Here is a 27779-nt window from a genome sequence, read left to right as displayed (position 1 = left end):
AAGGAGGGCAACACGCCTCATTTGCTCCCCTCTTTCCAATGCAACCTGCAAAGGTTTGCAACACCTGCACTGCGATAAGCTATGCAATGCACATTTGTCCACGTATGACGACTAAAAAAATGTGTACTTTTTAGTAGTGAAACGGGCTACCAGGGACTTACCAGACACAAGCCTCCTCCTATTTCTGAGAAACACGTTCTCTACCGTAAAAGGAATCATACTTAACAGCACTCTAATAAATAGCATGTGACTAGAATAGCAAGCTTAACACCACCTGCCGGGAACAAAAGTGTTCTGAGGAAATACATTTTTTTTTAATTTACAGATCCCACTGGTGTCAAAAAGACCCCAAAAACAAAGCATTAATCAATTTTCTTTGAACAATTATATGAGGGATTCCTTCTACAAAGAACAGAAATCAGAGATGCCACAACAATAAATTTGGCTACACCCCAAAAGGGACAGTGTGAACAACTGGGAAAGCACTGCCCCAACGACTCTCCAGGATTATGAAACAAAAACGAAATGTACAAACCAACATCACTGCTAAACAAAGTTGCTTGGGCCTAAGATAAGTTGTGCTTATTCTGCTCGTGGTTGCAGGTGGTGAGCACGTTGCTCTTTTTTGATCTAACCTGAAACTTACTTTTTATCACCAGACTTTGACCCCGGGCAAAAGAGATAAAGACAGAATGGACTAGTAAGCGAGATTGGAGAACGGTGACAAAGGGATAGAGAAAGGATGAAAAGCGTGACAGTGTGTGTGAGAGGTAGGGAGAGGGGGCGCGGGGTGGAGGTTGAAAGAGGCATGAGGTGAAATCAATACAAAGCAGCCTTAGAAGTCGGTGTCATTGGTATTTGGTGAACCCGGTATTCTGCAGCAGTGCTAGTGGGCTCCCAAGAAAAGCTTTATGGCATAACACATACTTTTTTTCACAAATGAAGAAATGGCGATGAGGATAGGTTTGTACTGTCACTAGCCTCCCGGTGCGTTTTCATTTAGTATTCGCTCCAGGTAGGCCTGTGCACAGAAGAGAACATTACTGTATGTACGAAGGTTATGTTCGGGCTGGACTGTTCCCATGAGACACAGGGTCAAGACTCATTTGCATATGGCCAGGTCTAAACTGGGGTGGCATGGTGAGCAAAAGAATGATGAATTTAACCCAGATCTCTTGACTGGGGATGAATGTTTTGATTTGTTCTGCATTCCGTCCATCATTTTTTTCTTTTGCTTTCTCGTCCTAAGTGCACCGAGTATGCCCAGAAGTGGGTCCCGGGCTCACTGTGCCACTGGATTCAAGCTGTCCTGGCTGATGAGGAGTGAAACCCCGAAACAGGTCCTAGGATGCTTGTTTCCGGTCCAGGGAGGACCTGGCTTGGCAGTTCGGGCTGGACTGATCCCATAAGGAACAGGGTCAAGTCTCATTTGCATATGGCCAGGTCTAAACTGGGGTGGCATGGTGAGCAAAAGAATGATGGATTTAACCCAGATATCTTGACTGGGGATGAATGTTTTGATTTGTTCTGCATTCCGTCCATCAATTGTGTGTCATATAAGAAAAGCTTTATGGCATAACACATACGTTTTTCACAAATAAAGAAATGGTGATGAGGATGGGTTTGTACTGTCATTAGCCTACCATTGCGTTTTCATTTAGTATTCGCTCTAGGTAGGCCTGTGCACAGAAGAGAACATTACTGTATGAACGAAAGTCCCAAGTACATAAGCAAATATTGTTAAAAGTCCTAAATGTATAGTTCCTTAAAGGTTATAGTAGCAACCAAGTGGAGCTCTCGAGGGGGGTATGGTTAGTGTAAAAGGAATAGGTGCTTTGGAATATGATAGTGAAGGACCGCATGTGCTTTTCCTTTATACTGTCCCCAAGTGTCCTGCTGGCTAGCAATTCAAAGAGTGTATAAACCTCAGAAATGCTTGACATCTTCTTCACTCAGGTTGAAAAAAAGTTTAGAAAGGGTCAATCACATCTACCAGTTTTGAAAGAATGTGTGCCCATTTATAATTACGATCCATTAATTGCAAATCAGTATACAACTGGTTCCAAATTTAGATCGCGTTGGATTCGATAGTATGCTGGCATCTATGTCCATTATGCAGAGCAACAGACGTGCAGTAGTGCACAAGAGAAATGAGAAGGGAGTGGGGCTGCTAAGATTGACTGTGAACCTGTGAGCCCGTTTACCTTCATGCATAATTCCCTTTTAGCGGTTCTTGCAATTAGTCACACCACTCACATATAGGCACACAAAGGAGTGATTGGAACTCCGGAAATAAGAAAGGATGGTGCTTTCTTTTGATGAAAACCTCGCTGATTATTACCCAGAAAGAACAGCAGTTCTGAAGCTTCACAAGTATGTCCGGGGAGAGCTTTAATGGAATATCCCATTCTAACATAACAAGCATGAAGATCATATGGTAGATGTTGCCTACAAGGCACAGAAATAAATAAGTAAACAAATCTACAAATAAATGGCAACCTATAACTAAACACGCCACAGTGAGGGACTACAAAACACAAATTGAAACAAATAGTAACCAGCTTTACTCTATACTTATCTGTGGACCATCACTAGTTGCCCTACCATGGAATAGTGGCTTCGGGCGTTATTCTGCATGTAAATCGGCAATCGAAATCCAACAAGCTGTCTTTGAGAAGTCTTTGCATTCGTAGTAGGTTAACATATAAAATAACAGTCAACTGAAAGTAATATCAGACATTTAAAACAAAACCAGCCTGGCATAGGAGGTGGTGACAGTCCTGCATAGGAGAGTCCGGTAAACGGACGAGAACTGCACATTCTGCTTGTGCAGTCCTCTTCTAGGTCTTTACAACGCTGGTTTCAACATAATGTACTTGTCATGGTCCATGAACTTGGGGAAAAGATTCATCCAAAAGTTTCTACGGGGTGCTCATTTTTAAAATGATGTTTTCTTTTTAGAACGTGAACCTGTGACCAAGTAGCTTGATGTTAATTTTATATTTACTAAGGTATTGTTGGCAGTTGTCTCTGTTTTCGGCCACATTTCTAGGTTTATCGTCTCTTTGTTTTGACCAAACCTAAGAACTATTTTGCAACAGACATTTTCTTAAGACTTGAGCAAAACACAGGCTTCACACATATTCTACAATGTAGATCATGTGGGAGTTGTAAGTGCTGTATGAGAGCTACAGAGCCAATGTAGTTAGAGAACATTGTGGATGACTCCATTCTATGCAAGTTGAAAGTTCACAGCTAAAGACGAACACAGGATGAGCCATCAAGCAACATTACAGTTTCCAGTAGCAAATTGGTCCACAATGCCTTGGTAAATTACAAATGAAATCACTGTTCCTTCAAAATGTTTACTTTGATGTTTTGCTACCCGCCAGTGGTGCATGCACATAATGTGCACCAAAGTAGAAATAGCTTAACCAAAGTGTCCAGGAATTATGTAATTAGCAGGGGTAATCAAAACCTCAGACTGCCATACATACATATCCTGTAAAATTAGAAAGTTTTTAGTAATGACAGGATAAAACAGCGATTGTTATGCATTTTCTGAAGATGCCAGTAACAACCGAAAAATAAGTTTCAACAAAAATGGTGACGCGCATGACTACAAATTTTAAATTAAAAGGGTGCATACGCAATATTTGTTGTCTGCAACAGAGTATGGCTTCAGACAAATGTGGAAACCGTCAGGTGCCACTTAGTCCATCCAGTGAAATTATGTATGCTCTTTTATGTAAGTGCTGAGAAAAGTTAATTGATTACACTAAGCATCAGGTACCACTTTGGAGGATCGAAGTTTGAGAAGAAAAGGTGGCTTTAAGTTCGGACAAGTCAAACAAACAGCCAGTGACCTGTGGGCTGGTGTGATATGGCAGTGTGTGTGTGTGCCGTTTTCTTGTTGGTTGTGGCTTGTTTTATGGTCTGCGAGACACTTTTATTTTAGTGTCCGGACCTATTTTCTGCCCCAGTCCAACCCTGGCCGACTTGCAATAGATGGAGTGTTCAGTAAGAGACACTTGACATCTGGGTAGAAGATAACTGGATCTCCCATGTAAACTGTAGATTTTTTTATTTTTTTTAATGTTGTATTGTGACAAATTTTGTATTGTAACATACAGCAGCGAAGAGAACTGTGCATTTTCAGAGATATTATACAGTAAATGTTGTCCATGCCAAAAAAGCTGGACCGTGAAGCTGCTTTAACGTGTCACTGCAAATGAAGTAAAGTTAAGGACAAGAGTCGAGTAATAATAAAGTGAGAAACTTCGAAGGAGTTACTAAGCTAAGCTTTCTTCCCATTTACCCCATAACATATCTATCACCCCCACAAAATAAAAAACTTAAATAATATTTTAAGTAGACAACGTATTTGCTGGTCGCAGGTGACAGTTTGTGACACAAGTGAATGCACCAGAAGCGCTGAGCGTTTTTATGAAGGCGCCCTAGGATGGGGCAACTGCACTCACAACAGCACCCAGATGCCACGGTGCCAACAGCCCTCCTCGCGCAGGTGACGCTGCGTCTTCTCCAGGCGGGCGTTGCCCTCCCCCCTGCGTCAGCAGCGCGCGCGTTGGGCGGCGGTTGCTGCCCTCCCCCTGCGTCAGCGGCGCGCGCTGGGTACTCACAGTCCAGGTGCTTCTTCTTGGGGCCCATGACCTCGTGAGTGGTGGCCTTACACACCGTCTTGGTGACAGCCGAACCTGCTACGATGTGCTGCGCCGCTGTGATGCGGTCCGTGATGCTCTGCCCGGACATCTTGTTTCCCCTTCCTGAGGTCCGCAGCCAGTGCGAACTGATAGAAGCCGCGAAGAAAAGAAAAACAATACAAAAAAAATTCACGTAATCCTCTTTTTCGTCTCCTCTAGGAAGCCAAAACCACAGGCGCGTTGTGTTTTAAAAATGTTATGCAAAATGGTGATGAAAACTAAAAAAGAAACCCGTTTGAAGTAACCTGCGTTCTGTTTTTGTCTTTTTTTACGGTTGCGCGGTTGCAGAGGGGCGGGCGCGCCCGTCCCTCATCTCCTAGATGGTAGCAGGTGACCCTCCTGCCTTGTCAGCCTCGTCTGGGGTTTAATAGACGGGTAGCTGCAGAATGAGTAAAATGGCGACCAGGCTCCTCCTCGGATGTTCCAGGCGCCCGGAGTCACGTCATCCTCTCCTCGCAGTCCCAGCCCAGCGCCTGCACGCTCCCCTCCGCCAGCCAGCCTCCCTCCCTCCCTGCCAGGTTGGCCCCGCTCTCCTTGTCAGTTCGACCCGCCTCTCCTGCCGGTATCGCCAGCCTCTGGGGGCCGGGAACTGCAGCGAGCTGGGTGTGCCTTCCGCAGGCTCTAGTGCTGAAATGAGGCACAATTACAGGGCCCTGGGCCTGCCCCGCCCCACGGAGAGCTCAGACATTCCAACACATGAAAGCTCATTGGAGAATACTGGCATGCATTCTTTATTGTACCTGTCCGAGTTTTAATTCTGAGACTGCATTTTGTTGGTTTGTTAATCATTTTTTCATGTATATTAACTTTTGTCACCCCTTTCGAAGTTGTCGAAAAATATCCGCTTTTGTTTTTCTTCTACATGTGATTCCTGCACATCACTTCCGATTTCCTTTAGTGACAGTATAATATTAGATCTATATCTCATACCGGTGAACTTACCAAGACAACAAAGTGGGTAATGTTTGCGCAGAGTTGCAAATGCAGTCCTCGGGTCTCGGAAATATTGGGTATTGGTCCATTCGGGAAAATTTCGACAATTTGTTCAATTTTAAAGATTACAACAACAACAGTACCCGGACCTGAATATATAAAGACCACTTTCCAATTCTGTCGTCCCAGGGGATTCGTTTGTATATGGTGTTGAATGGTGCTCCTTAAAGTGCTTATGAGTGGTATATAATTCTTAACACTGACCTGGCTCAAAGATCGTTTTTGTTGGATTTGGGGTGGTCTCCCTCAAATGTATTTATTATTGAGGGAAATGTACATTTTCTTAGTAAGAGTAGTCAGGACAATATGTTTTACATTATACTCTATGGTGGGCTGAGAGATCACTCACATGGAGACTTCTGTGAAAGTTGTGGTAAATTGTTTCCTGTTATATCACTTAATGATAAGTATTTGATAATCTGCAGAAGGGTGAAAGGCGACTCAGCTCTGCTCGGATCTCAGACTGTGAACTGCAAGCTGCACGCTTATCTCAGCCGCAACTGCTTAGCTGACTGAACAATCGTGCTAATTTAGCATCAGACGATATGTGACTGGATCCCAGTACTAGACTAACCAAGATTTGCTATTGATAGGATCTAGGTACACTGGTAGAACTGCGCCCGGATCTCAGTAATTAAGTAGTAGAGGTTCTGAAGGACATAATTGGGATGCATTTGGTGTTTTAGAGATAAGTACGGGAATAACATGGAGTGCTGCATGTTCGGATATAGAATTAATTAATTTATTTTACACAACCATGAACCTCTTGGCCCTCCCTCTCCCCCATCAGTCTTTCCCATTGGAATTCCTAAAACTCGTAACACTTTTTGGCTCATGAGCATTCCTAGAATTCTCCTAACGTTGGTGGCACAGTGTGTGCTCTTGAGCATGTGTTGGTAAAGTTATTTTCCAATGATACACTGGGAAAGAAGGACCAAGTACTTGCGAGTAAGATCCTGTTCATTCATGTTTTCTCTACAGGGCGTAATGCCCCTGGGTAAACTCTCAGCTGCCTTTACTGACCTCCTCCTATTCTCACCCATCATAAATATATTGTTACATTTGGTTACCAAGTGGTCCTCCCTGCCTGTAATAATGTGTTTGTGCCACCTATTTGTAAGTATTTTATACCTTTGCCAATATACTGTTTGTTTGGCAGTCAGCATTCTGCCTTTTCCCGAAAACAAGATAAGGAAACATCACGCCTCTTCCAAGTGGGTGAGAGAGGAGGGTGTCAGCAGCTGTGCTGTCCACATTAAAATGTTATCTTCATGTAAATCAGAACGCTTGGCTGCTAAATAAATCTTCTCACAGAGGCGCTCTTATTTTAGTGTGGCACCATTCAGTGTGAGCGCTTCCTTTCCGGTCAGCATATCACTGTGTGGCAGACTGTCGTTAATCACAGTGACTCTGAATGAGGTGACACTTGTTTCCCCTTCCAATGTGATAGCTGTTCAGTGGTGAAAGTCTTTGCCCGTCATCCGGTTGGAATAGGAGAAACGTAATGGTTCTGCGGGGATTACATCTAATGTAGGAGTCAGCACATCTGCAGAGGAGTGTTTAATTTTGCAGGTATTAGACACTGACTGCGGGTAACACCTCCAAGTTGTGGGTGACTTGACAAGTCTGATATCAACAAAAGATGTCTTCTTAAAAGTACTTGAAAATAATTCTTTGTCTTCACTTTAATCCTCAAGGAGATAAGTGCAGTTACCTTGGAAATCAATCAATGGATGCAAGTCTTACGTCTTGTATTACTCTATCACGTTCTTGGCCTGTTTCAAAGGCAGCTCTTACTTTATTGGGGTGTTGCACCTATGCACACACTGATCAGCATAGGCATTGCATATTGGTGCCTGCCTGGTCGCATTTGAGGAATCTTGCACATTGATTCGTCTTATTAAAAAGTTGGATATATTTAATATCATGCTAATCGAAAAGTAGAAAGAACCGGCCAGTAAGTCACGCTTTTTGTCGCTGTTTCTATACTGGAAGCTTTAGACGCTGTACGTCGCGCCCGGTATTAAATGCAGGTTCTCACCCAGCTAGCCGAACGCCAGTAAGCACAGCCCGCCAGCCAAACTCCAGGTCACACAGACACACACAAACTTTTGCTAGTGTCTGGTGGTTATCTGCCGGCGGGGGGGGGGGGGGGGGCGCAGAGAAACTGTTGCAAATTTTTGGGAGACCACATTTAGGGTAGCCCCCAACCCTAAGTATTAAAAAAAATCTTTGGTGTCTTGTGAGCTTTCTGCCCCCCCAGGGGCCAGATCGGGGGCAACAACCCCATCTGTCTCCTGGGGGGCAGATAGACTCCCTTTTGTGTTGGTGGCATTGGTATGCCCATTGTGGGCAGCCCCCACCCCTCTTTTATAAAAATACAAAAGTTCCTTGCAAACCTCCATTTTAGCCAAAAAATAAAATCCCTTTTTTCTCACAGTTCTATGTGGGAAAGTTGTGGAATCCCTTGGCCCGCACAGATTTCCTACCACCCTGCATTCTCACAGGTCTCCCAATAAAAATGCTACCTCACTTGTGTGGGTGGGCCAAGTTCCTGTAACGGGGAAGGGTCTAAAACATTGTGGAGGCATCAAAATTATCGATCACAAAATGACCTGGTTTTGCAAGTGTGTCACCTGCGTGTTTGGTCCCAGGCTCGGTGGTCATTTAGGGAAACATACCAAACCCAGACATTTCTGAAAACTAGACACCCGGGGGAGTTCAGGTAGGTATGGTTTGCATGGATTTCCCAACGTTTTCTTACCCAGAATCACATGAAAGCCTCAAATTTAAGCTAAGGAAATCAAATTGTTCTCACGTTTTTGTGTGGGAAAGTATTGGGATCAATGGGGTGACACAAATTTCCTATCACACAGCATTCCCCCAGGTCTCCCAATAAAAATAGTACCTCACTTGTGTGGGTGGGCCAATTACCTGCGACAGGGAAGGGCCCAAAACATATTGTGAGACATCGGAACTACTGGTCACAAAGCAACATGGTTTTAGAAGGGGGTGGGGGGCTGCGTTTTTGGTCCCGGGCTATGCGGCTATCTAGGGAAACCTACAAACCAAGACATTTCTGAAAACTAGACACCCGTGGGAGTTCAGGCACTCTCCTTGTGCCAGATTCCTTCTGTGTAGGCGAACTGGTGTTAAATACCAGTAAGTCACGATATTTGTCGCTGTTTCTATACTGGAAGCTTTAGACGCTGTGCGTCACACCCGGTAAAAAATGTCCTGCCATTTTCCAAGGAACAGATGCCGCCCCAACTCCCCTTTCCCATCACAGTTGAACAGGGGTTTTTGAGTCGTGCTCCCCGCCTGCCAGCATCCCATACAGTTCTGAAACAAGGCACCTATTCGAGTCCTTGATAAGGGGCCACCTCTCAAGCGTAGTCAGGTGTCGCTGCGCAGCCTCCCACACCGTCGACTGCATCAACCAATGCTGAATCTTAGTATAACGGAATTGTTCTCCCTCCGGGATTACATACTCAGCCCTCAAGGTGTCGAACAGGATGGGGCCCTCCTCAGCAAAGAAATGGCCAATCGATCTACATTCTGACTTTTTGCCACACACTAAACGTGACGCAATCCAGTCCCGGGGTGAAGTCCTGGATCTCCACCACCAAGGTGAGCGGGGAGGTGAACAATGAGAGAAACCCCCCCTGCCCTCCCTGAGTCACCACTGCATCCCAAACCTTCAGGTTGGGCACAGTGATCGCAGATAAGTAAAGATTGGCTGGGTGGTGAGACCGGCCCAAGAAAGGGATCTTCCACAGGGCTGTTTTGGCTAATGCCCTATCAATGAACAGCCACCCCTTTTCTGATTGTGGGCGCAACCATTCCACTAAGAACCCAAGCTGCGCAGCCTGGAAGTAGCATAAGTGTTAAGTGCGCAATTATTGAGCGGGCTAGTAACATTGGCATAGGAAATCTTCCCGTTTATTTTGCAGTGCCTCTAACGCCGAATGTGGGAACCACAACTCCCATGAGGCCTTGCGCATCACGCAAGATGTCATGAGGGACAGCCCATAAGGAGGAAGTGGAACTTGGCCTGGCGTCGGAAATTCTTCGTCCCAGCCGTGATTGCTGCAGTTTGAAGTTCCAGGAGAGGTCTGGTGAGGGTGTTCTGTACCAACACTCACCTCCTTTTGTTACTAATTACCGTCCTCCGTTAGTGAGCACCTTGCTTATGCGGAGGAAGGTATGGGTGCTCGGCACCAAAACTCGCTCTCTATTGTTTCGGGATAACCGTCCTCGGTTGGTGAGCATCCTGCACGTGCGGAGTAAGGTTTTGTTTTCCCATGGGTTTTCGTCCGGCATTGTCGGCCGGTTGTTAGTAAGCTGCCAGTGTCCCTCCGCGGTAGCCTCCGCGGTAGCTCACTTGGCCTCGCAGTCTCTATAGACGTGACTTGAGTTGGGACTGACTGTTCTTATAATCAAGTGGCAACTCTTAAGCAACTGCATAACTCAGGAATTCCTCACACTTTGTTGTCCCGGCTGATCCCTTCCTTTTCTTCCCCCACTTGATCCTTCCACTGACCTGTGCCATTACAGCTATTAAGGCTTCGGTAGAGGTGGACTATTCCGAGCAACAAACCAATCCTGAAGACAGACCGATCTAACAATAAGATGCATGGGCTACACAGGCCGTCCTCCGCCAGGGCCTGCCAACTACACTCTCGTCTCATCCGGGAACGCCGACCCACCCAGACAAAGTTTTGGAAATGCCATCGAGCAAGGTCAGACCTCATCCTCCTGACCAAATCTCTGTAATTGTGAGACACCACCCCTTGAATTGTCGGAGTGAGTTGGATATCTAGGTACATGATAGAGCCCTGTGCCCATTGCATTGAAAGGGTCTGGGTGAGATATTCCTTTTGTTTCCTGTGAGACTCAATGCCTGTGATTTGGTAAGGTTGATTTGAAAACCTGAGACTGCCCCAAAAAGCCTGGTAGGGCTTCTTTTGAATATTCAAGGGAAGCAATGACCTAGTTCGCAGACAGTTATGAGCTGTTTCTCTCCCCGAAGCTTATCCCTAAAGCCCTCGGGTCATGCCGAACCCTCTGTGCAAATGGCTCCATGTAGAGCTCAGATAGCCGAGGGATAGGTGGCAGCCCTGCCTGTGCCTTGGTGATGGGGAAGCCATCCAAGCTTCTGCCATTGACCCTGACAGAAACCTTCGGTACCCCATACCCGCACAGTACCCATGAGCAGAACCGCTCCCCTAGGCTGAAGTGATTCAGTACCACTGCTAGGTAAGACCATTGGACGTGGACGAACGCTTTCTCTGCGTCAGTAGAAAAAAGCATAGTCTCGCGCTGAGAGCGAGAGGCCTTGTCTGTGAGGTGTAGGATCCACTTGGTGGTATCGAAGCACTACCTATTGGGGATAAAACCTGCCGAGTCCGGATCAGTCAGCCCAGGCATGAGGGGAGCAAGGCGGGCTGCCAGAATCCCCATGAAAAACTTTGCATTAGGGGTTAAGAGCGAGATGGGTCGATAAGACCCGCATTGTCTCCTGTCTTTGTCTGGTTTCGCTATGACGACCACAGAGGCCTCAGTCATTGAGGGGGAAAGCGTAGTTGAGCCAGTGATCAAGCTGAAGACGCTAGTGAGCAGATGGGCCACAAAGTTGCAAAAGACTTTATAGTAAGTAGCCAGGAATCCATCTGGGCCAGGCGACTTATGAGGCTTCAACTTGGAGTTCGCAGCTATGACCTCTTCTATTCTGATCGGGTTTTCTAGCTTGCCGCCTGGTCCTCTGTTATACGTGTTACCGTAGCTCCTTCCAGGTACTTCAAGACGTTCTGGGGAGGGAGATCTTGTGCCAAGTAGAGGTCCTTCTAGAAGGATCCAAATCTATCCGCCACCGCCTCAACTCCCTCGATCACAGTCCCCTCCTCTGACAGCACAGCTTCGACCGCATTGGCCTGGTGCTGCCCTTTGAGTTTGTTCGCTATCTTTCTTCCGCATTTGTTACCTCCTACGTAAAAGGCATGTTTGCAGCGTAATATTGAGTACTCTGCTCTATCTAAATCCAACCCAGCCAACTGTTTCCTGGCAGCCTCCAGTTGTCGCCATGTGGAAATAAACAATAATTGGCTTTAGCATGAGCTGAAGCCATCTTGTTTGTGGCATCCATTTTGTCAGCTATGTAATCCTTCCGTCTTCACTGTTGCTTGCCTTTCTATTCTGCTTGTGTCATCAGCTTTAGTTAACTCCTTCTGTACTGAGCCAAAGCAATGTATGAGAAAAGGCATGTAGCTGCTAGAATGCACCTGACTAAAGATGTAACTGTCGATCACTCTTTGCTGCTGTAAGCAGCAAAGAGTTTCCCCTCCCACTTCGCTGACTAAGCTCCATCTGCCCATGTTTGTCGGTAGCTATTCCTGTGAATGTGTGTACCTTCTATTTGTAACTACATGCTTACTCTGCAACAAAGTGTATATAAGGGCTGTGTTCTGTGACTTCAGTGTACAACCTCAGCCAGCATCCAAGGGTGCTGTGTGGATGTAGTCCCACTCATGAGTGATTAATTAACTTAATATTTGAATTCCAGCTTCAGTGCCAATCTCTATTTCGTTAGTCTAAGGACTTGTGGACAAAGATAGGTGTGACCCCTGCACCGGTGTGTCCCATAAAAATACACATTTCCACAGTCAGAGCCTAGGTGCCCCGGTACAGTGGTGTTTGCGTTCGAGTTCTCGCTCTTGTTGTTGCAATTGTGTGCGCTTATCTCGCCTGAATTTGTTGTCTGCTGCAGAAATGGCGATACATTTCCCCCCTGATTACTGCCTTCATTGCATCCTAGACCATAGCAGTCGGCACCTCAGTAGTGTCACTAACCACCAGGTAATCCCTGATCGCCTTTTCTATTTGTTTAACTATCTTTGGTCTGCGGAGTAGGGTTTAGAGTAGCCGCCAGGATCGGGACATCTGGCCTTGTAGCGGGAGGGCAAGGTCCAGCAGAACCGCAGAATGATCAGATAGGGATCAGGGCTACATCTCCACTGAGCATGTCGCCACATGAACCTCCCGGGATCCTAGAAAGTAATTGAATCTGGCATATGATTCATGTGCATGAGATTAGAAGGTGTAATTTCTTGACTCTGGGTGATAGCCCGCCATAGATCTTTCAGTCCCATTTCCTGTAGCCATAGAGCCCCCCTAGACTAACTGCCCTTGTTGCTACCTGCCTCTGTCGACCGATCTAGCTCATTGTGGAACACCAGGTTTTAAGCTGCCCTCCTAAGCCCACCCATCGATCCTGTGTGGACATGATGTCCACCACTGCTCCATGTAAAAACAGTTCCTGACCCTCGGGAGCATAGATGGACCCTAAGATTATGAAGTGAGAGCCAAAGTGAATATAATATCGCAGGAGGCGGCTTTTAATCTCCGCTACCTTCATCCCCACCTTCCCACGAAAGGAGCGGTAGAACAGGAACGCCAAGCCAGCCGTCTTGTGTGGTAGTGAGCAGAAGAACTGCTGTGGGAATGCTCGGGATTTGAGCATGTGCCAATCTTTATATAGTATATGTGTCTCCTCTAGTAGCATATAACTATGTCTGAACTGGTGTGGCGAAGTGAGATAAAGAACGATGATCGATTCAAGCCAGATCTGTGACTGGGGGTGAGTGGCTGAAAAGTTTCAGCGCTCTGTCCATCATCTCCTTGTGTTTGCTTTGTTCGCCCTAGGTTGGCAAGGTATGACCAGGCATGGGTCCCTTGCTCACTTTGCCACTGGATTCAAGCTAGCCTGGCTGATGAGGGCTGTTAGCCCGAAATCGGTCCCAGGATGTTTGTTTCCGGTCCAGGGAAGGCATGGCTTGGCAGTTTGGGCTGGACTGTTCCCATGAGGCACAGGGTCAAGACTGATTTACATATAGCTGTGTCTGAACTGGGGAGGCAAAGTGAGCTAAAGAACGATGATGGATTCAACCCAGATCTGTGACTGGGGGTGAGTGTCTGAAAAGTTTCAGCTCTCCGTCCATCATCTCCTTGTGTTTGCTTTGTTCGCCCTAAGTTGGCAGGGTATGTGCAGACGTGGGTCCCTTGCTCACTTTGCCACTGGATCCAAGCTAGCCTGGCTGAAGAAGGCTGTTAGCCTGAAACTGGTCCCAGGATGCTTGTTTCCGGTCCAGCGAAGACATGGCTTGGCAGTTCTGGCAAGACCATTCCCATGAGGCACAGGGTCAAGACTGATTTGCACATAGCTGTGTATATAAGGCTGTGTTCTGTGACTTCAGTGTACTACCTCAGGCAGCATCCGAGGGTGCTGTGTGGATGTAGTCCCACTCATGAGTAATTAATAAACTTGTTCTTTGAATTCCAGCTTCTGTGCTAGTCTCTATTTTGTTGGTCTAAGGGCCCGTGGACAGAGCTAAGGGTGACCCCTGCACTGGTATGCCCCTAAAAAGGCACATTTCCACTGTTTGGCAACCAAAGTGGGGCTCATCGGAGAAGCACCCGCCCGAAGGAGTGGTCCGATCGGAAAAGTGGAATCTTGCTGAGGAGACGTCATGCATGAAGAGATCCTTGTCTTTGCAGACCGAAGTGTTTTTCAGTTTTTCTTGATCTGACCCTCCAGGTGGTGGGCGGTCCCGACTAAGATTTCCTTTGGTGCAAGTATTTGCAGTGACCATTAAATCGACCAAGAGATTGGCACTTGGAGGTGGGAGACTCTTGTTTGGTAAGGTCGCTGAAGCGGCACTCTTGATTTGCTTGGCCAAGATTCTGGTTTTGTTTTGTTTGTTTATCTGTTGCAATAGATAAAGGCAGGTAATGTGGAGATTTTTCTCTACTTTGGAAGATTTTTGAATAGTAATATTTTACTACAATTTGGTAGCATGCCTGCACCTAGCACACTTCGTAGGTTGTGTTGCTGTGTTGGAGGTACCAAAATGGATTTAGAAAGAAGTCAGCCGGCTCCCCCCAAAGGGACACCTAATAGGCATATGTACATTAAATACGGTATTTCTTCCATAATGTATAGTACACTGTGGAACAAATATACGAAAAAGGATCCTGATCTCCGATGGCCAGTGAATGGGTCATTTGATTTGAAAAAGATTCAGTATGTAGAGCAGTGTTTGTTTAAACGTAACAGTCGACAGGATATGTTTAATTGTGTACGAATGTGGGAGAAAGAAGAAGTGCAAGAGAGAGTGAGGAAAGAAGAAGCTATAGCAGTAAGACAATATATCAAAAAGCATTGGAATTAAAAAATGAAGGCAATAAAAGAAAAAGAAGTTAGGGAGCGTCGTTTAGAGGTAACTGGCCAGTACCCTATTAGGCAACCAAGTTATCCCATACTTAATTAATCTCAAGATGATTCCATCTTGTTAGATAGACCTCTACCCCCATATAAATTCCCTAGTGCCCCTGAGAATGAGGGTTCTGACGAGGAGCATTTGTCTTCAGATGAAAAAGATAAAGATAAGCAAGGTGGGCGGCTAACTGGCTCTACTTTGACCAAGGAAGAGAAAGTTAGATTACTGGACAATGCCAGAGAAGAAGCGCGTTGGACTACAACAGCGACGGTCCTCACAGTTACAGTTCAGACTTGGGAAAACACCAAACAGTTATATATTTGTTTTAAATTCTCTTGGAAGTAATATATAGTTGGCATAATTCTAATGAAACAGAACCAGATGATATCAGTATTGATTATAAACAGTTAGTAGATGGGACTTTCCTTTTTTCAAACTTACCTGATATGATTAGGTGAGTGGCAAAACTACGAGATGAAACATTGCATTTACGAAAAGAGAAAGAATTAGCTAGAAAAAAATAACATTGTAGAAATAGCTCCATCTCAGACAAAGGTAGTAAATGCTTCAGTAGATGCAAACAAACCTAGTAGTAGTGAAGCTGTTATGAAACCAATGCGTGAAGCAGCACCTTTGTGTTCCCCCAAAGGGGGCAGGAACGGATGAGGATAAAACCTCAGATGATGCAAATGGAGATTTTATTTATAATTGGGTCTATACCCCTTGGAGTAGAGCAGATGTTATGGCTCTTAAAGCTTATTTGCCTGATCTGCAGAAAAATCAGTCCCTTTTTATGAAGAAGTGGAAGGAGCTATTAGCTCCTGCACTATGACACTGCCAGATATTGATGTTTTTTTGGACTTATTTTGCCCCCTGATATGTGGAGAACAATTCGGAAGGTAGACAATATCGCAACTTATGGTGATACTTGGGTGCATTTAGAGGAAATAGATGTGGCTAGAGAGCCTGCTCAGAAACCACAACAGGTGATATTAGATCTTCCCAAAGCTATTGTAACTAAGACTCTCATACCCCCTAATAAAATAGATTGGACCACATTCGCGTCCTGTAAACAGAAAAAGGATGAGTTAGTTTCTGATTTATTTTCAAGATTTGAAGAGACATTCCATGATTTTAGTGGTCAGTCATTGGCCAATGATATGGGTAAGCATTTGTTTGCTGATACATTTGTTGTTAACATGTTGCCAGAAATAGCTAGTCGCCTAAAGACAAGCGGGAGTTCATGGACTATGTCTTCCCCAGTCTCCCTTTTGACTATGGCCCAGTATTATGAGCATCAGGAATTGGAATGAAAAGACAGGGAGGATAAGAAGGATAAAGAGTTAAAGACAAAAGTTATGTTGGCTCAAGTATATGGTCCACCATTTAGGGGAGGTGGAAGAGGCGGACGTGCAATGTATACACCTGGGGTGCCCCCTCTCCTTTGAGCAAATTTGTCCCCTGATCAGTGTGCTTATTGTAAAGAGACTGGGCATTAGCGTTCTGAGTGTCCTCTTTTGCAAAGTCAGCAGTACCACCGGGGAATGGGTAGTGTGAGAAGACGCCCAGGGAATTCAGGAAACGGGAGGTACAGGAGCTCACCCCAGATTTGAAGCAGTTGAACAAGGACCAAATTACTCTTAATGCTTTTGATAGACGAAATCAATTCAAATGTCTGATTATTCTGCTGATGCTCTTGCAGATTCTGATTATGCATAGGGATGCCTAGGATGGGGTAAGGGACCGGTTGAGGTGCCAGTAGATCGAATGGGTCCTTATATTGATGCAAGTGTCTTGGGATCTACTGATCGCTTTCTGGTTGACACATGGGCTGCCTGTAGTACTCTGTCTAAAATTGGTTCCTAGGGCTCTCCTCTCCAGCACAACGATGACATCGATAGGATTTGATGGGACACCTACACCTAGCCCACTTTCACAGTCACTTGAATTCGAACTTGACAAATTCATTGCAGCATGTCCATTTTTGCTTTCCCCTACCACACCTGACCATATTGTGGGTATCGATATGCTTAAATATTTTCGTGCCACAATACGTTGTTCTCCGGAAGGTGTGCGTGTTATTTTATTTTATTTTTTTTTTTTTTTTTTTTTCAAAACCTTTATTGTGCACGAAAAAGAACAGATACGGGCCCACAACCGTCAGGCCGGCCACGATACTTTAAAGCACAATTGCAAGCAATACAGTTCCCCAGCGGCAACGGATGACATAGCAACAATTAATAAACGTTACACTGAATAGAATCATGTCACCGAGGAAAAGGAGCATTAAAGGTTAATTTTAAGTTCGTTCCCAAACTAAACAAAAAGCAGTAAAGAATAAGAGTTAAGGAGAACTGAGTCCACACATTAGAATCACAACATAGGCAGGTGGCATCATTGAGAACAACAACGGTAAATAAGACCACAGACAGTATGGCGGTGCAAAGTAAAAACAAGATAATTAGCCAGCATTTACGCCCCACCTACAGCGCCACCCCCTCCCCATCAACCCCTACCGCGGACCCAGAACAGAAACAGACCAAGAAAGCGCAGAAACATAGAAAAAGAAGGCCCATAGAAACTAAATGAAAAATAAAACCCTCCCCCCACCCAACACCAATGCGGAGGCTACGGCCTACCCCCCCCCCCAGCAAAGTGTCTGTCGCCCAGTAAAGAACCCGAAATATAGACCAAGAAAAAGGGAAGAAAAAGAAAAATGAAGGAAAAGGAAAGAAAACCCCTCACGCTTGAAATATAGGGAGTGAGAAAAGAATAAACCAATCCACAACTCCCAGAAAAAGAGAAGGTGGGGAGGAGCCCACCCAATACCAGATCTCCCGGACTCCCAGCCATACAAAAACCGTTACGCCGTGCAGGTCAGTAGACGCGGAAGAGACAGGTCCAAAAGAATGGCAGAATCAGGCACATTCAGGTCCCCGGCCAGCACAAAATACGCCCCCCCATCAGCAAGAGTAAAGAACATGACATACAATTACACACTGAAGTGGGGAAAATCAGCACATTCAACGCAAGAAACATAATAAAATGTCGTGCAATCTGGGTCCCCCACAGCCGGGCCAGCAAAATTAACGGGGAAAACATCCACAGCCCCGGCCCGTACAACAAACCCCCTCCAGACATAGCCTCACTAAGAAGAGGGCCAAATCTATATACTCTCGGTTTCCCCGGCCACAAGTAAATCGTCCACCCCGAACACAACAGGACAGCCCTAAGCACACGAGAGAGTGGGGAAAGTCAGCACAGAGAACAGCGACACACAATGAAAAGCGCCCCAGCCCGAATCCCACCTGCCAATCAAGCACACGGCCATAAAAAATTCCCCCCAGCCCTGGCCCGTCCGCGAGCTTATCCCAGAGCATGATTACCTCAGAGGGCCCGCCCCCATCGAAAACAAAGAGACCAAATGGCCGTTCTCAACATAAAGGAGATGGTCCTAGACAAAATGGACGCCACCGTTCCCAAACAGCGCCATCAAGCAAAAGGAGCTGCGCATTCAAAGCATCAGTGCGTTGCAAAGCATAAGTTATCGATAACATCAAAGAATAGGCGCGGTCGGCCAGGATAACCAGTTATTGTAGTAGCGGCTCCATGAATGCAGAGGGCGAGGCAGTTGGCCACCTAGGGCAAGAGACATCGAAGTAGGGCTGGGGTAGTAAGATCGCAGTCCACAAAACCTTCCTCCCTGAACACCCAGTACAGTAGTAAATAGCAAAACTAATACAGGCGGAGAAAGTCATCACGCAGTGCGCGCTCAAGGCATGTACAAAACAGTCCCATTCCCGTTCTCGCCAGCCAGGTAGTCGATGGCAATGAAAAGCAGCCCAGCCCTATCTCAATCGTGGATGCAACCCTGCATACAGTCCCCCAGGGAAACCCATCCCCTCGGATACAAGGAGTAAACATGGCCGGGGAGAAAAGGTGAAACAGCAATTCACAGCGGTCAGATAATCTGGATGCAAAAAATAAAAAACCCCAATCCCAGACCCCGGTCAACCAGCCAAGAAGCCGATATCAGGAAAGGCAGCCTAGCCCTGGCCCGAACGTGGATACACCCCCAGATGCGCTTCCCCAGAGAGGGCCACCCACCGCAGGACAAAGAAGCAAAATGGCGAGAGATAGAACAAAGGCAATATGGGAGCACAAAATGGCCGCAAAGAGTCACCAGGACATCCGTCGAATGTAGCAGAAAGTTCCACAGAGACCTCAGGAGTACACAAGTTTGTAGGCAGCAAAGTCAGGGGGCACAACATAGAAGCAGACGGTGGAACCAGCAATGCCACAGATAGATCCCGAGGCTCACACGATAATAAGTCCAGCCACAATGTATCACTCATCACTGTAAGGGAAAACAAAGTATCCCGAATGGAGTTGTCAGGCGGGCGATCCTGTGTGCCAACAAAATAAGAAGCAGGCTCAGGTTTCCAACAGGCCGAAGAAAACGCTGTGTCCTCGTGCAGTGTAAGCGAGGGCAGGCGGCAGCTCTGCGGAACCAGGTCGTTATTGTCCCACCGCAGCGCAGACGCCATGTCATCTAGCTTGCCTCCCAATCTTCCATAGCAGTGGTGCATCTTCGCACGGAGGTCGCATAGAGCGGACAGAACGGCGCCAAGAGAAAACATAGGCTGTCCCACAGGTCCCGGGGGAATTTTTAGAACCTCGGGCTCACCTACAGGCGGGGCAGCACAGGTCGCTGGCGAGGACGGGCGCATCTCCCCACAGAACATGTCCGCACACAAAGCCATTATGGCAAAACCCCGAGACGTTCACCAGGAGAATTAAAGCGCTAGTATACGCCCTTTGAATGCTGGCGGGGGGGTATGTGCCGCGTCAGGGAGACACGCAGTGCAGGTTAGGCGCCCTCTGACAATCCCGGATAGAGAGGCATGGGGTCAGGCAGTCCCGGGCAATCCAACATGGCCGGGCAATCTTCTCCCCGTACCTTCAGCCTCAAACAAAGGCGCCGTTCCGATGGAGTAATGCAGCTCCGTGAGCGCCGCCGTCCCTCCGCCCGCTATGAATCCCTTCAAGTGGTTGGGCTCAGGCAGCGCCTCTCAAGGGTCACACCGGTGGTCCCGCCGCCAGCGCCGACGGAGCACTCCGGCCGACAGCAGGTCTCCGAGGCACGGCAGGATGAGCCGCACAAGCGGGGTCCAGGGCTACGGACTGGCAAGCGGCTATCTCCGGTTGCCGGGCAGGTCGAGGGTCCGGGAAAGCACCGCCAGGATCAGCGCCGCAACGCACCCACTATGCCGTCAATTTCGCCAGGATCAGAATCAGGATATCGGCACAGTTGAAAAGGACTGGCGGAGCCGGGAGCCTACAGGTCTGCTCCGGTCGCCATCTTGGCTCCTCCCTCCTGTGCGTGTTATTTTAAATAACATATATTCAATGGTTGAGTGATCCTGTCTTATCTATGAGGATGATGCTCTGGCGTCCTTACCTAGTGTGAAGAAGGATCACTGTTATTGTTCCTATTTCTTGCCTCCCATCATCACAAAGTCTCTAGAAAGAAATCACAATTACAGAGCAGTGTTGAAGTCCCCGGCCCCAGATGACATGCGTAGAGCTCATTTTCAGAATGTGTCCCCATAGAGTAGTAAAGTAGTCCGGTTCATCAGTATTCGGCCAGTAACAACAGACAAGTGTAACTGACTGCATCCCCAGTGTACCCCAGAGCATTCCGCTCCTACCAGAAAGGTTGCTGAAAGTGCCGCCCAGAACAAATGGGGTGTTTTGTTTGACTAAAATTAGAGCACCACGCGAGTAGGTAGAATAGGAAGAAAATACCCGCCCCGCAGCCATCGACTACCAAATCGGGGAGGGCGGCATGGGTCAACATATGTCTCTTGGAGCATAGCGATATGGATACAATACCTATCTAGATATGCAGGAATTTGCCAGCATTTACGGGGGTTACAAAGTCCTCTGACATTCCAGGTAAGCAATTTTAAGCGAAGCGGTTTAGGAGACGCGGTCATTATTCTGGGAGGAGGGAGTGATTGCTTGGAGCATCATGATGGTGTGTGATATATGTGGCTACCTCACTGTACGCTGGCATAATTATCCATTGATTCATTCCTAACGGAACAGAAATGAACAACAACAATCCCCATCCCACCCCCACCCACAACAGCACCCCAATTGTGCTGGTAAGATATCTCCCAACCCACTTTCCAGGACCTTGTGACATTATATTCCTGATCGAACAAGTCCAACAAACACAGAAGTCCAGTAGATTAGGGGGATGTTCCATAGAGGGGGGTCGCCGGCGGGTCACGGAATCCTCCGGTCTCTCCTGAACTGCAAGGCAGCTAACCGCTGGAGTGGGGATGGAATGAGAACGAACAGGAGGGTACTCGGCAGAGTTCAGGACTAACACTTTAAGCATATATGAAAGCCATTTACCCAACATGTTAAGTTCAGATAGAGAAAGTTGCACTTATTTGCCCAGTAGCTGCTGGAGCCATTCAGGAACTTTGGAGATGTGTGAGATGAGTGGAGTCCCAGAGGTCAGTCCCAATGTCACCTCAGCATCTGAGTGTCTGGTGACAACTATCCTGGCAAAGGATGTGAGATGCAGAAGAAACACAACCGGATATAGTGACCTCCCGGGGATCAGTCCTCAGCAGGAGATGAAGCTCTGGAATCGAGGGTGTCAGAGGTGCTTCTCGGCGAACTTCGGTTGACGGATTTAAGGGAGTCCTCCGCCTGCTGTGGAATGGAGCATATGGTGTGTTTGCCCTGGTAGGATATCCGCAAGCGTGCCGGCTACAGGCGGGCATACTCTATCTGCGCTTTACGAAGTTTCTGCTAAACGACCAGGAATTTGTGCCTCGCTTCCTGCACAGCCACAGTGAAGTCTGGAAAGATTGTGAACTTCAAACCTTTGCGCTGCAGCGGTCTTTTCTCTCGGGCCAGTCGAAGCGTGGCATCACAATCCCTGTAATTAAGGAGGCGAGCCACAAAGGGGCGAGTGCCCAGGGAACGATGTGCCCGCTCCACACCAAGCTGCGATGAGAAGGCCCCATCACCGCATGATCCTTTCAGATGGCGCTCCACAAAGTCCTCCATGTGGCCCGTATTTGTACTTTCTGAAATGACCATTATCTGGATATTGTTACCGCAGCTGCGTGCCTCCAAATCTTCATTCTTACAGCAATAACCTTGAGCATCCTATCCATCTGCGTCACTTGAAGCTGTAATTGTGAGGTGGTGTCTTCGGTATCTGATATACGACGTTACGCTTCTTTGATTTGTTCATCATGTTTGTCAACCTTCTGAATTAAGAAGTCTAACCGGCTTTTCATAGTGTCCATTTTGCCGGATAGATCAGTAAGGCTGTGCTGCATAGCGGGAAGTAATGTTTTGACCTCCGCCTCAGGTTCTGGAGACTGCCTCTGCACCTGTTCGCCACTGGATGGGACAGGGTCCTCCAGGTTGGATCGTGTGACAACCTTCTTGGCATCGAAGACCAGCATGGGCTGGCGGCCATCCGGCTTATCTGATAACAGAGACACCGCCCTGCCGGCCGTCACGGGTTCAATGCCACCGTCTCCGCAGGGTATGGTGGAGTAGGTGAAGGCCGCCCACGTATGGTACAGTTGTGTCCGTCTAAGGGGTGATCAGGGGTGTGGAGGAGAGTGACTTAGAAGAGATCTCCAGGCATATGGAGGATTGTATCCCGCCGCGCAAGCACCTATTTGAGGCCCAGGTAACAGCATGAACAGTGGTGGGATCTGGCTGACTCTGCAGATGATGGCCTAGAAATAAGCAGACTTGGAAGCGGATCGCAGATAACAGGTTGGCGCAATAGAGCATGCCTCCCAGAAGGATGAAATTGTGCAGTCAAAAACAAGTCCACAACACTATAGGGCGTAGGAGCAGAGTACTGCAAGCGCTGCTCCGTAGGAGGGCATCTGTTAGAAATGGGGATCTCTAGTTGGCAGCGAGGTCCAAATAGAGATCCTTCTTCCTAAGTCAGAGTAAGGGGGGGCTACACCCTCTGATAACCTCTGCTCAACCCTGTGGTAACGTACCACGAGCAGACAGGCCTATCTCAGAGGTAGTGTGTGAAGCATTGATGACCATACACTATAACACCGGGAAGACGCTACAAACGGACACCACAAGCAGTTATAGAATTTTTTTTATCTTTCTATAGACTGAACACGAGGCTTAAAAGCGCTCAAGGAGCCACAATGCACATAATTACAGATTCACTTCAAAAGCAATAAAGGCACTCAAAATGCGTTTGGAACAAACTTAGTTTGAGGCCGGGGTCAACCCGACCCGGTGGTGCGCAATGTACCTGAGATTTAAAGGGGCATGGCATGCAGCCTCACAAGGAAGCCGCAGTGATGACAGGCGGACTCGCAGCGGCCACATCTCCCAGCTGTAGCGGTCCGCGGCGTGCACTTACGATAATCCTGGAACGTGCTTAAAGGCGGGTACACAGCGGCAAACGCAGGTGATAACAAGATCCTCAAAGTGGGTACTAATGTGGGCAATCAGCGGCACAGCTCCTCAGCTGCCGCGACCCACAATAGTGATTGCGATGATTTTCGTAGGACGGCAAATGCGGGCACTCAATGCACAGCTCGTTAGCTGCAGTGACCCACAATAGCGATAGCAATGCTTTTGGTCACCCAGGCAAATTCGGGCTCTCAGCGGCAAAAGCTCCTCAGCTGCGGCGGCCCACAATAGCGATCACCATGACTTTGGTAACACAGGCAAATGCGGGCTCTCAGCGGCAACAGCTCCTCAGAGCTGCGGCGGCCCACAATAGCGATCACGGTGACTTTGGTAACACAGGCAAATGCGGCCTCTCAGCTGCACCAACTCCTCAGCTGCTGCGGCCCACAATGGCAATAATGATGACTTTGGTAACACAGGCAAATGCGGGCTCTCAGCGGCAACAGCTCCTCAGCTGCGGCGGCCCACAATGGCGATAACAATGACTTTGGTAACACAGGCAAATGCGGGCTCCCAGCGGCAACAGCTCCTCAGCTGCGGCGGCCCATAATGGCGATAACAATGACTTTGGTAACACAGGCAAATGAGGGCTCTCGGCGGCAACAGCTCCTCAGCTGCGGTGGCCCACAATAGCGATAATGATGACTTTGGTAACACAGGCAAATGCGGGCTCTTACCAGCAACAGCTCCTTAGCTGCGGCGGCCCACAATAGCCATGCGATGACTTTCAGCCCGCGTACCCCGCAGCAGAACCAGAGGCTCTGGAATTCTCAAGAGAGGCCTCACCTGCGATTGGAATCCCCCTCAAATAGGAATCCGGACGGCTGATGGGTGAAGTCTAATGTCCCTGAGACAGGAGGCAAGCTCAATTCAGGCCTTTGGGTAGTTGCTTCAGCAAGAAGGATGAAAGTTTCAGAAGTTAGTCTTGACATCCAGAAGTAACACACCGTGTAGGGGTTTTAGCACAGATCTTTATACCCCAAAAGTCTTTGTTCTAAAAAGTCACAAATCCCTGAACCCAGCCAGAACCACTTTGGTGTCATCCTGGAGCACTTTGTTTACAAGGCTGCATCCTGCCTTTCAGGAAGAGGGGGTCTGCCATCAGACGCACAGTGGGAGGTGCAGCCATCATTCACCTTGCCAAGCACAGCCCTGCTCAGATGAAAAGGTCACCCCTCCCCATACTCCACTGCAGATCTCTCTAGTCAACCAGGTCGGGCTCAGCCTGCCCTGACCCTCCAAAACCAGACAGCCAATACACATAACAGCAGAACACACTGAAAGGTTTAGGCTAGAAAATACCTACTTCCTAAAAGTGGTATTTTCAATCACAGAATATAAAAATAATCGTCACTAAAAGATGCACTTTAATATTCGGAGCTCAGGCACACTAAATTCGACTTTCCTATCATGTTTCTTGGGTCAATTAGGATTATACCAATTCATATAGTCAATTTACAATACGGTGCATTCACGCTGTGGCACTGAATGGCAGTGGCACAGCGCCCAGAGCATCTAACACCACCAAATACAAAGGAGACAAAAGGGAAAAATGGAAGAGAGACCCACCCCAATGGTGCCAGGTCTAACACGCGTCCCCTCCAGCTGAAATGTGGGGAGAATTACCCACCTGCTTGGGAGTTCTCATCACTAAGACGGGAAAATCTGGACAGACCATCAGCATTGACGTGTTCTGTACCAGGGCGGTGTTCCACCGTAAGGTCCATAACCTGTAGGTAAATGGACCACCTCAACAACTTTGGATTCTCTTCCCTCATCTGCATCAACCATCTGAGGGGCCTGTGGTCTGTCTGAACCCCGAAGTGAGTCCCAAACAGGTATGGTCTCAGCTTCTTCAGTGCCCAGACCACAGCGAATGCCTCACGCTCAATTGCACTCCACCTCTGTTCCCATGGAAGTAACCTACTACTAATGAAGGCTACAGGTTGGTCTAGGCCCTCCTCATTGATCTGTGACAGAACGGCCCCCACACTATGGGGTCGATTAGGATCGCGGACGGACTTGAGTCCGTCCGCGACCCCTGAGGAGGAGGGAACGTCCGCATGGGCTGCGGCGTTCCCTCCGATCTGATTAGGATGTGACCGCCAGGGTGGCGGTCACATCCTCTATCTCTAACATTGCGGCGGGTGCAGCTTCAAGCTGCACCCGCCCCAATGTAAAAAATGCATGCACAGCATTTGCGTGCACAAAGCGGCAGGCACCGCGTGGTGCCTGCTGCATTGTGCACGCAAATGCAGGGGGGTACCATAGGTACCCCCCATGTGCACCCCCCACCACCCCTTCACCCAGGGGGCCCGCAACGGGCCCCCGAAGTGAAGGTCCGTATGCTTTTTCACGGCGGAAAAGCCGCCGTGGAAAAGCATAGAATTGCAGACATCCTAATATGCCTGGCGGTGTCTGATAGACACCACCAGACATGTTAGTGCTTTTCCGCCGCGGTCGCCTTCCGACCGCGGCGGAAAAACTGCGGACAGATTATCAGACCCACCAGCCATCCTAATTTGGTGGTGGGTCTGTCGAGGCTCCGCTGCGGTTTTCCCGCATCCTCCGGGCCGGCGGTGGCTTCCGCCGGCCCGGAGGATGCGGGAATTCCGCAATCATAATGACCCCCCATGCTCGGAAGCATCTGTCTGGACAACAAAGTCTTTTGAAAAGTTGGGCGCCTGAAGTACCGGTGCCGTGCACATGGCAGTCTTCAGGGCGTCAAAAGCTGTCTGACAGGTGTCAGTCCAGTTCACAATGTTTGGCTGCTTCTTAGAAGTCAGCTCCGTCAAGGGTGCAACAATGTTGCCATACCCCTTGACAAAACTCCTGTAATAACCTGTGAGTCCTAAAAAGGCTCTCACCTGTGTCTGAGTCATTGGGGCTGCCAAGCCAGGATGGTTTCAATCTTGGGCTTTAGGGGCGCCACCTGGCCGCTCCCCACCTGGTGTCCCAAGTACACCACAGAACCCTGCCCAATCTGGCACTTACTTGCCTTGATTGTGAGGCCTGCCTTTCGCAGTGCCATCAACACTTCCCAGAGGTGGCACAGGTGGTCCTCCATGAGGAGCTAAACAGTGCAATTTCATCCAGGTAGGCGGCACTGAAATCTTCCATCCCAACCAACACCCTGTCGACCAACCTCTGAAAGGCGGCAGGGGCATTCTTCATCCCAAAGGGCATCACTCGGAACTGGTAGTACCCATCTGTTGTGGAGAATGCTGTCCTCTCCTGTGTCCCATCAGTCAAGGCGATCTGCCAATACCCAGACTTCAAATCAAATGTGCTGAGGTACTGTGCAGCCCCTAGCCGATCTATGAGCTCATCAGCTCTGGGGATGGGGTGCATGTCAGTCTTCGTGACTGAATTGAGACCTCAGTAGTCCACGCAGAACCGAAGTTCTGGGGTGGCACCAGGCGCTGCAGCTTTTGGTACCAGGACCACGGGGCTGGGCCAAGGGCCGCTAGAGGACTCAATCACCACTAAAGTAAACATTTTGGAGACGTTCTCCTTGAGGTACGCCCTGACCCGGTCAGTCACTCGGTAAGCCTTGTGCTTGACAGGAGGACTGTCCCCAGTGTCTGTCATGGATGTACCAATCGGTGACACTAGGCAACAGGGAGAACAGATCACTGAATTGCCCCAACAGTTGGTGACAGTCGCTCTGCTGCTCAGGGGTCAGTGTGGTGGAGAGGACCATACCCTCCACTGACCCATCTTGTTCCTCTGCGCACAGGAGGCCAGGAAGAGGCTCACTCTGCTCTTCCATTTCAGCATCTGTGGCCAGAAGCATGCCCACTTCAGACCTCTCAAAGTGGGGCTTCAGGTGGTTAACATGCAGGACCCGCAAGGGGTTCCTGGGAGACCGCAAATCCACCATGTAGGTAACAGGACTCTTGCGCTCCACCACCTCAAAGGGGTCGGTCCACTTATCCTGGAGGGAACAGGACTCCACTGGGGCCATGACCCAAACATTTTAACCAGGCTGAAACTCAATCATAGTGGCATTTTGATCGTGCCAGCGTTTCATCTCTTCCTGGCTGGCTTCGAGATTTGCCTCAGGAAGTGTTCTGAAATGACAAGTCTGGTTCCTGAAGCGGTACAATGAATCCAGTGGCAAAGTGAGCAAGGGACTCACGTCTGAGCATACCCTGCCACACTCATTGCGGCCAAAGCGGTTCCTGAAGGCCTGCATGTAACTAAACACATCCTGGGGAGGTTTCCTGGGAGATTGCTCCCAGCCTTCCTTGACCAGACTCAGAGGTTCTCTTACCAGGTGACCATAGAGCAGTTC

At 48.1% G+C, this 27779-nt stretch overlaps 1 protein-coding gene across 12 annotated transcripts in view; it reads right to left on the bottom strand.

The window, feature by feature from the left end:
* PICALM (phosphatidylinositol binding clathrin assembly protein) overlaps positions 1-5358 on the bottom strand; it is a 519981-nt gene extending 514623 nt beyond the window's left edge. For 6 of the 12 annotated variants that reach the window (XM_078658447.1, XM_078658448.1, XM_078658449.1 and 3 more), the window contains exon 1: positions 4641-5252. In XM_078658447.1, coding sequence (XP_078514573.1) covers positions 4641-4770 — 130 coding nt within the window. In that variant the 5' untranslated portion in view covers positions 4771-5252. Of the gene's footprint in view, positions 1-4640 lie in introns of all 12 variants that reach the window. The other 6 variants (XM_078658450.1, XM_078658452.1, XM_078658455.1 and 3 more) reach the window with 5 other exon arrangements.
* Between the last annotated feature and the right edge of the window lie 22421 nt (positions 5359-27779).

This window comes from Lissotriton helveticus, chromosome 8 (assembly GCF_964261635.1).
Source record: "Lissotriton helveticus chromosome 8, aLisHel1.1, whole genome shotgun sequence".
Classification (NCBI taxonomy): domain Eukaryota; kingdom Metazoa; phylum Chordata; class Amphibia; order Caudata; family Salamandridae; genus Lissotriton; species Lissotriton helveticus.
This window is presented reverse-complemented; position numbering and strand designations above follow the sequence as displayed.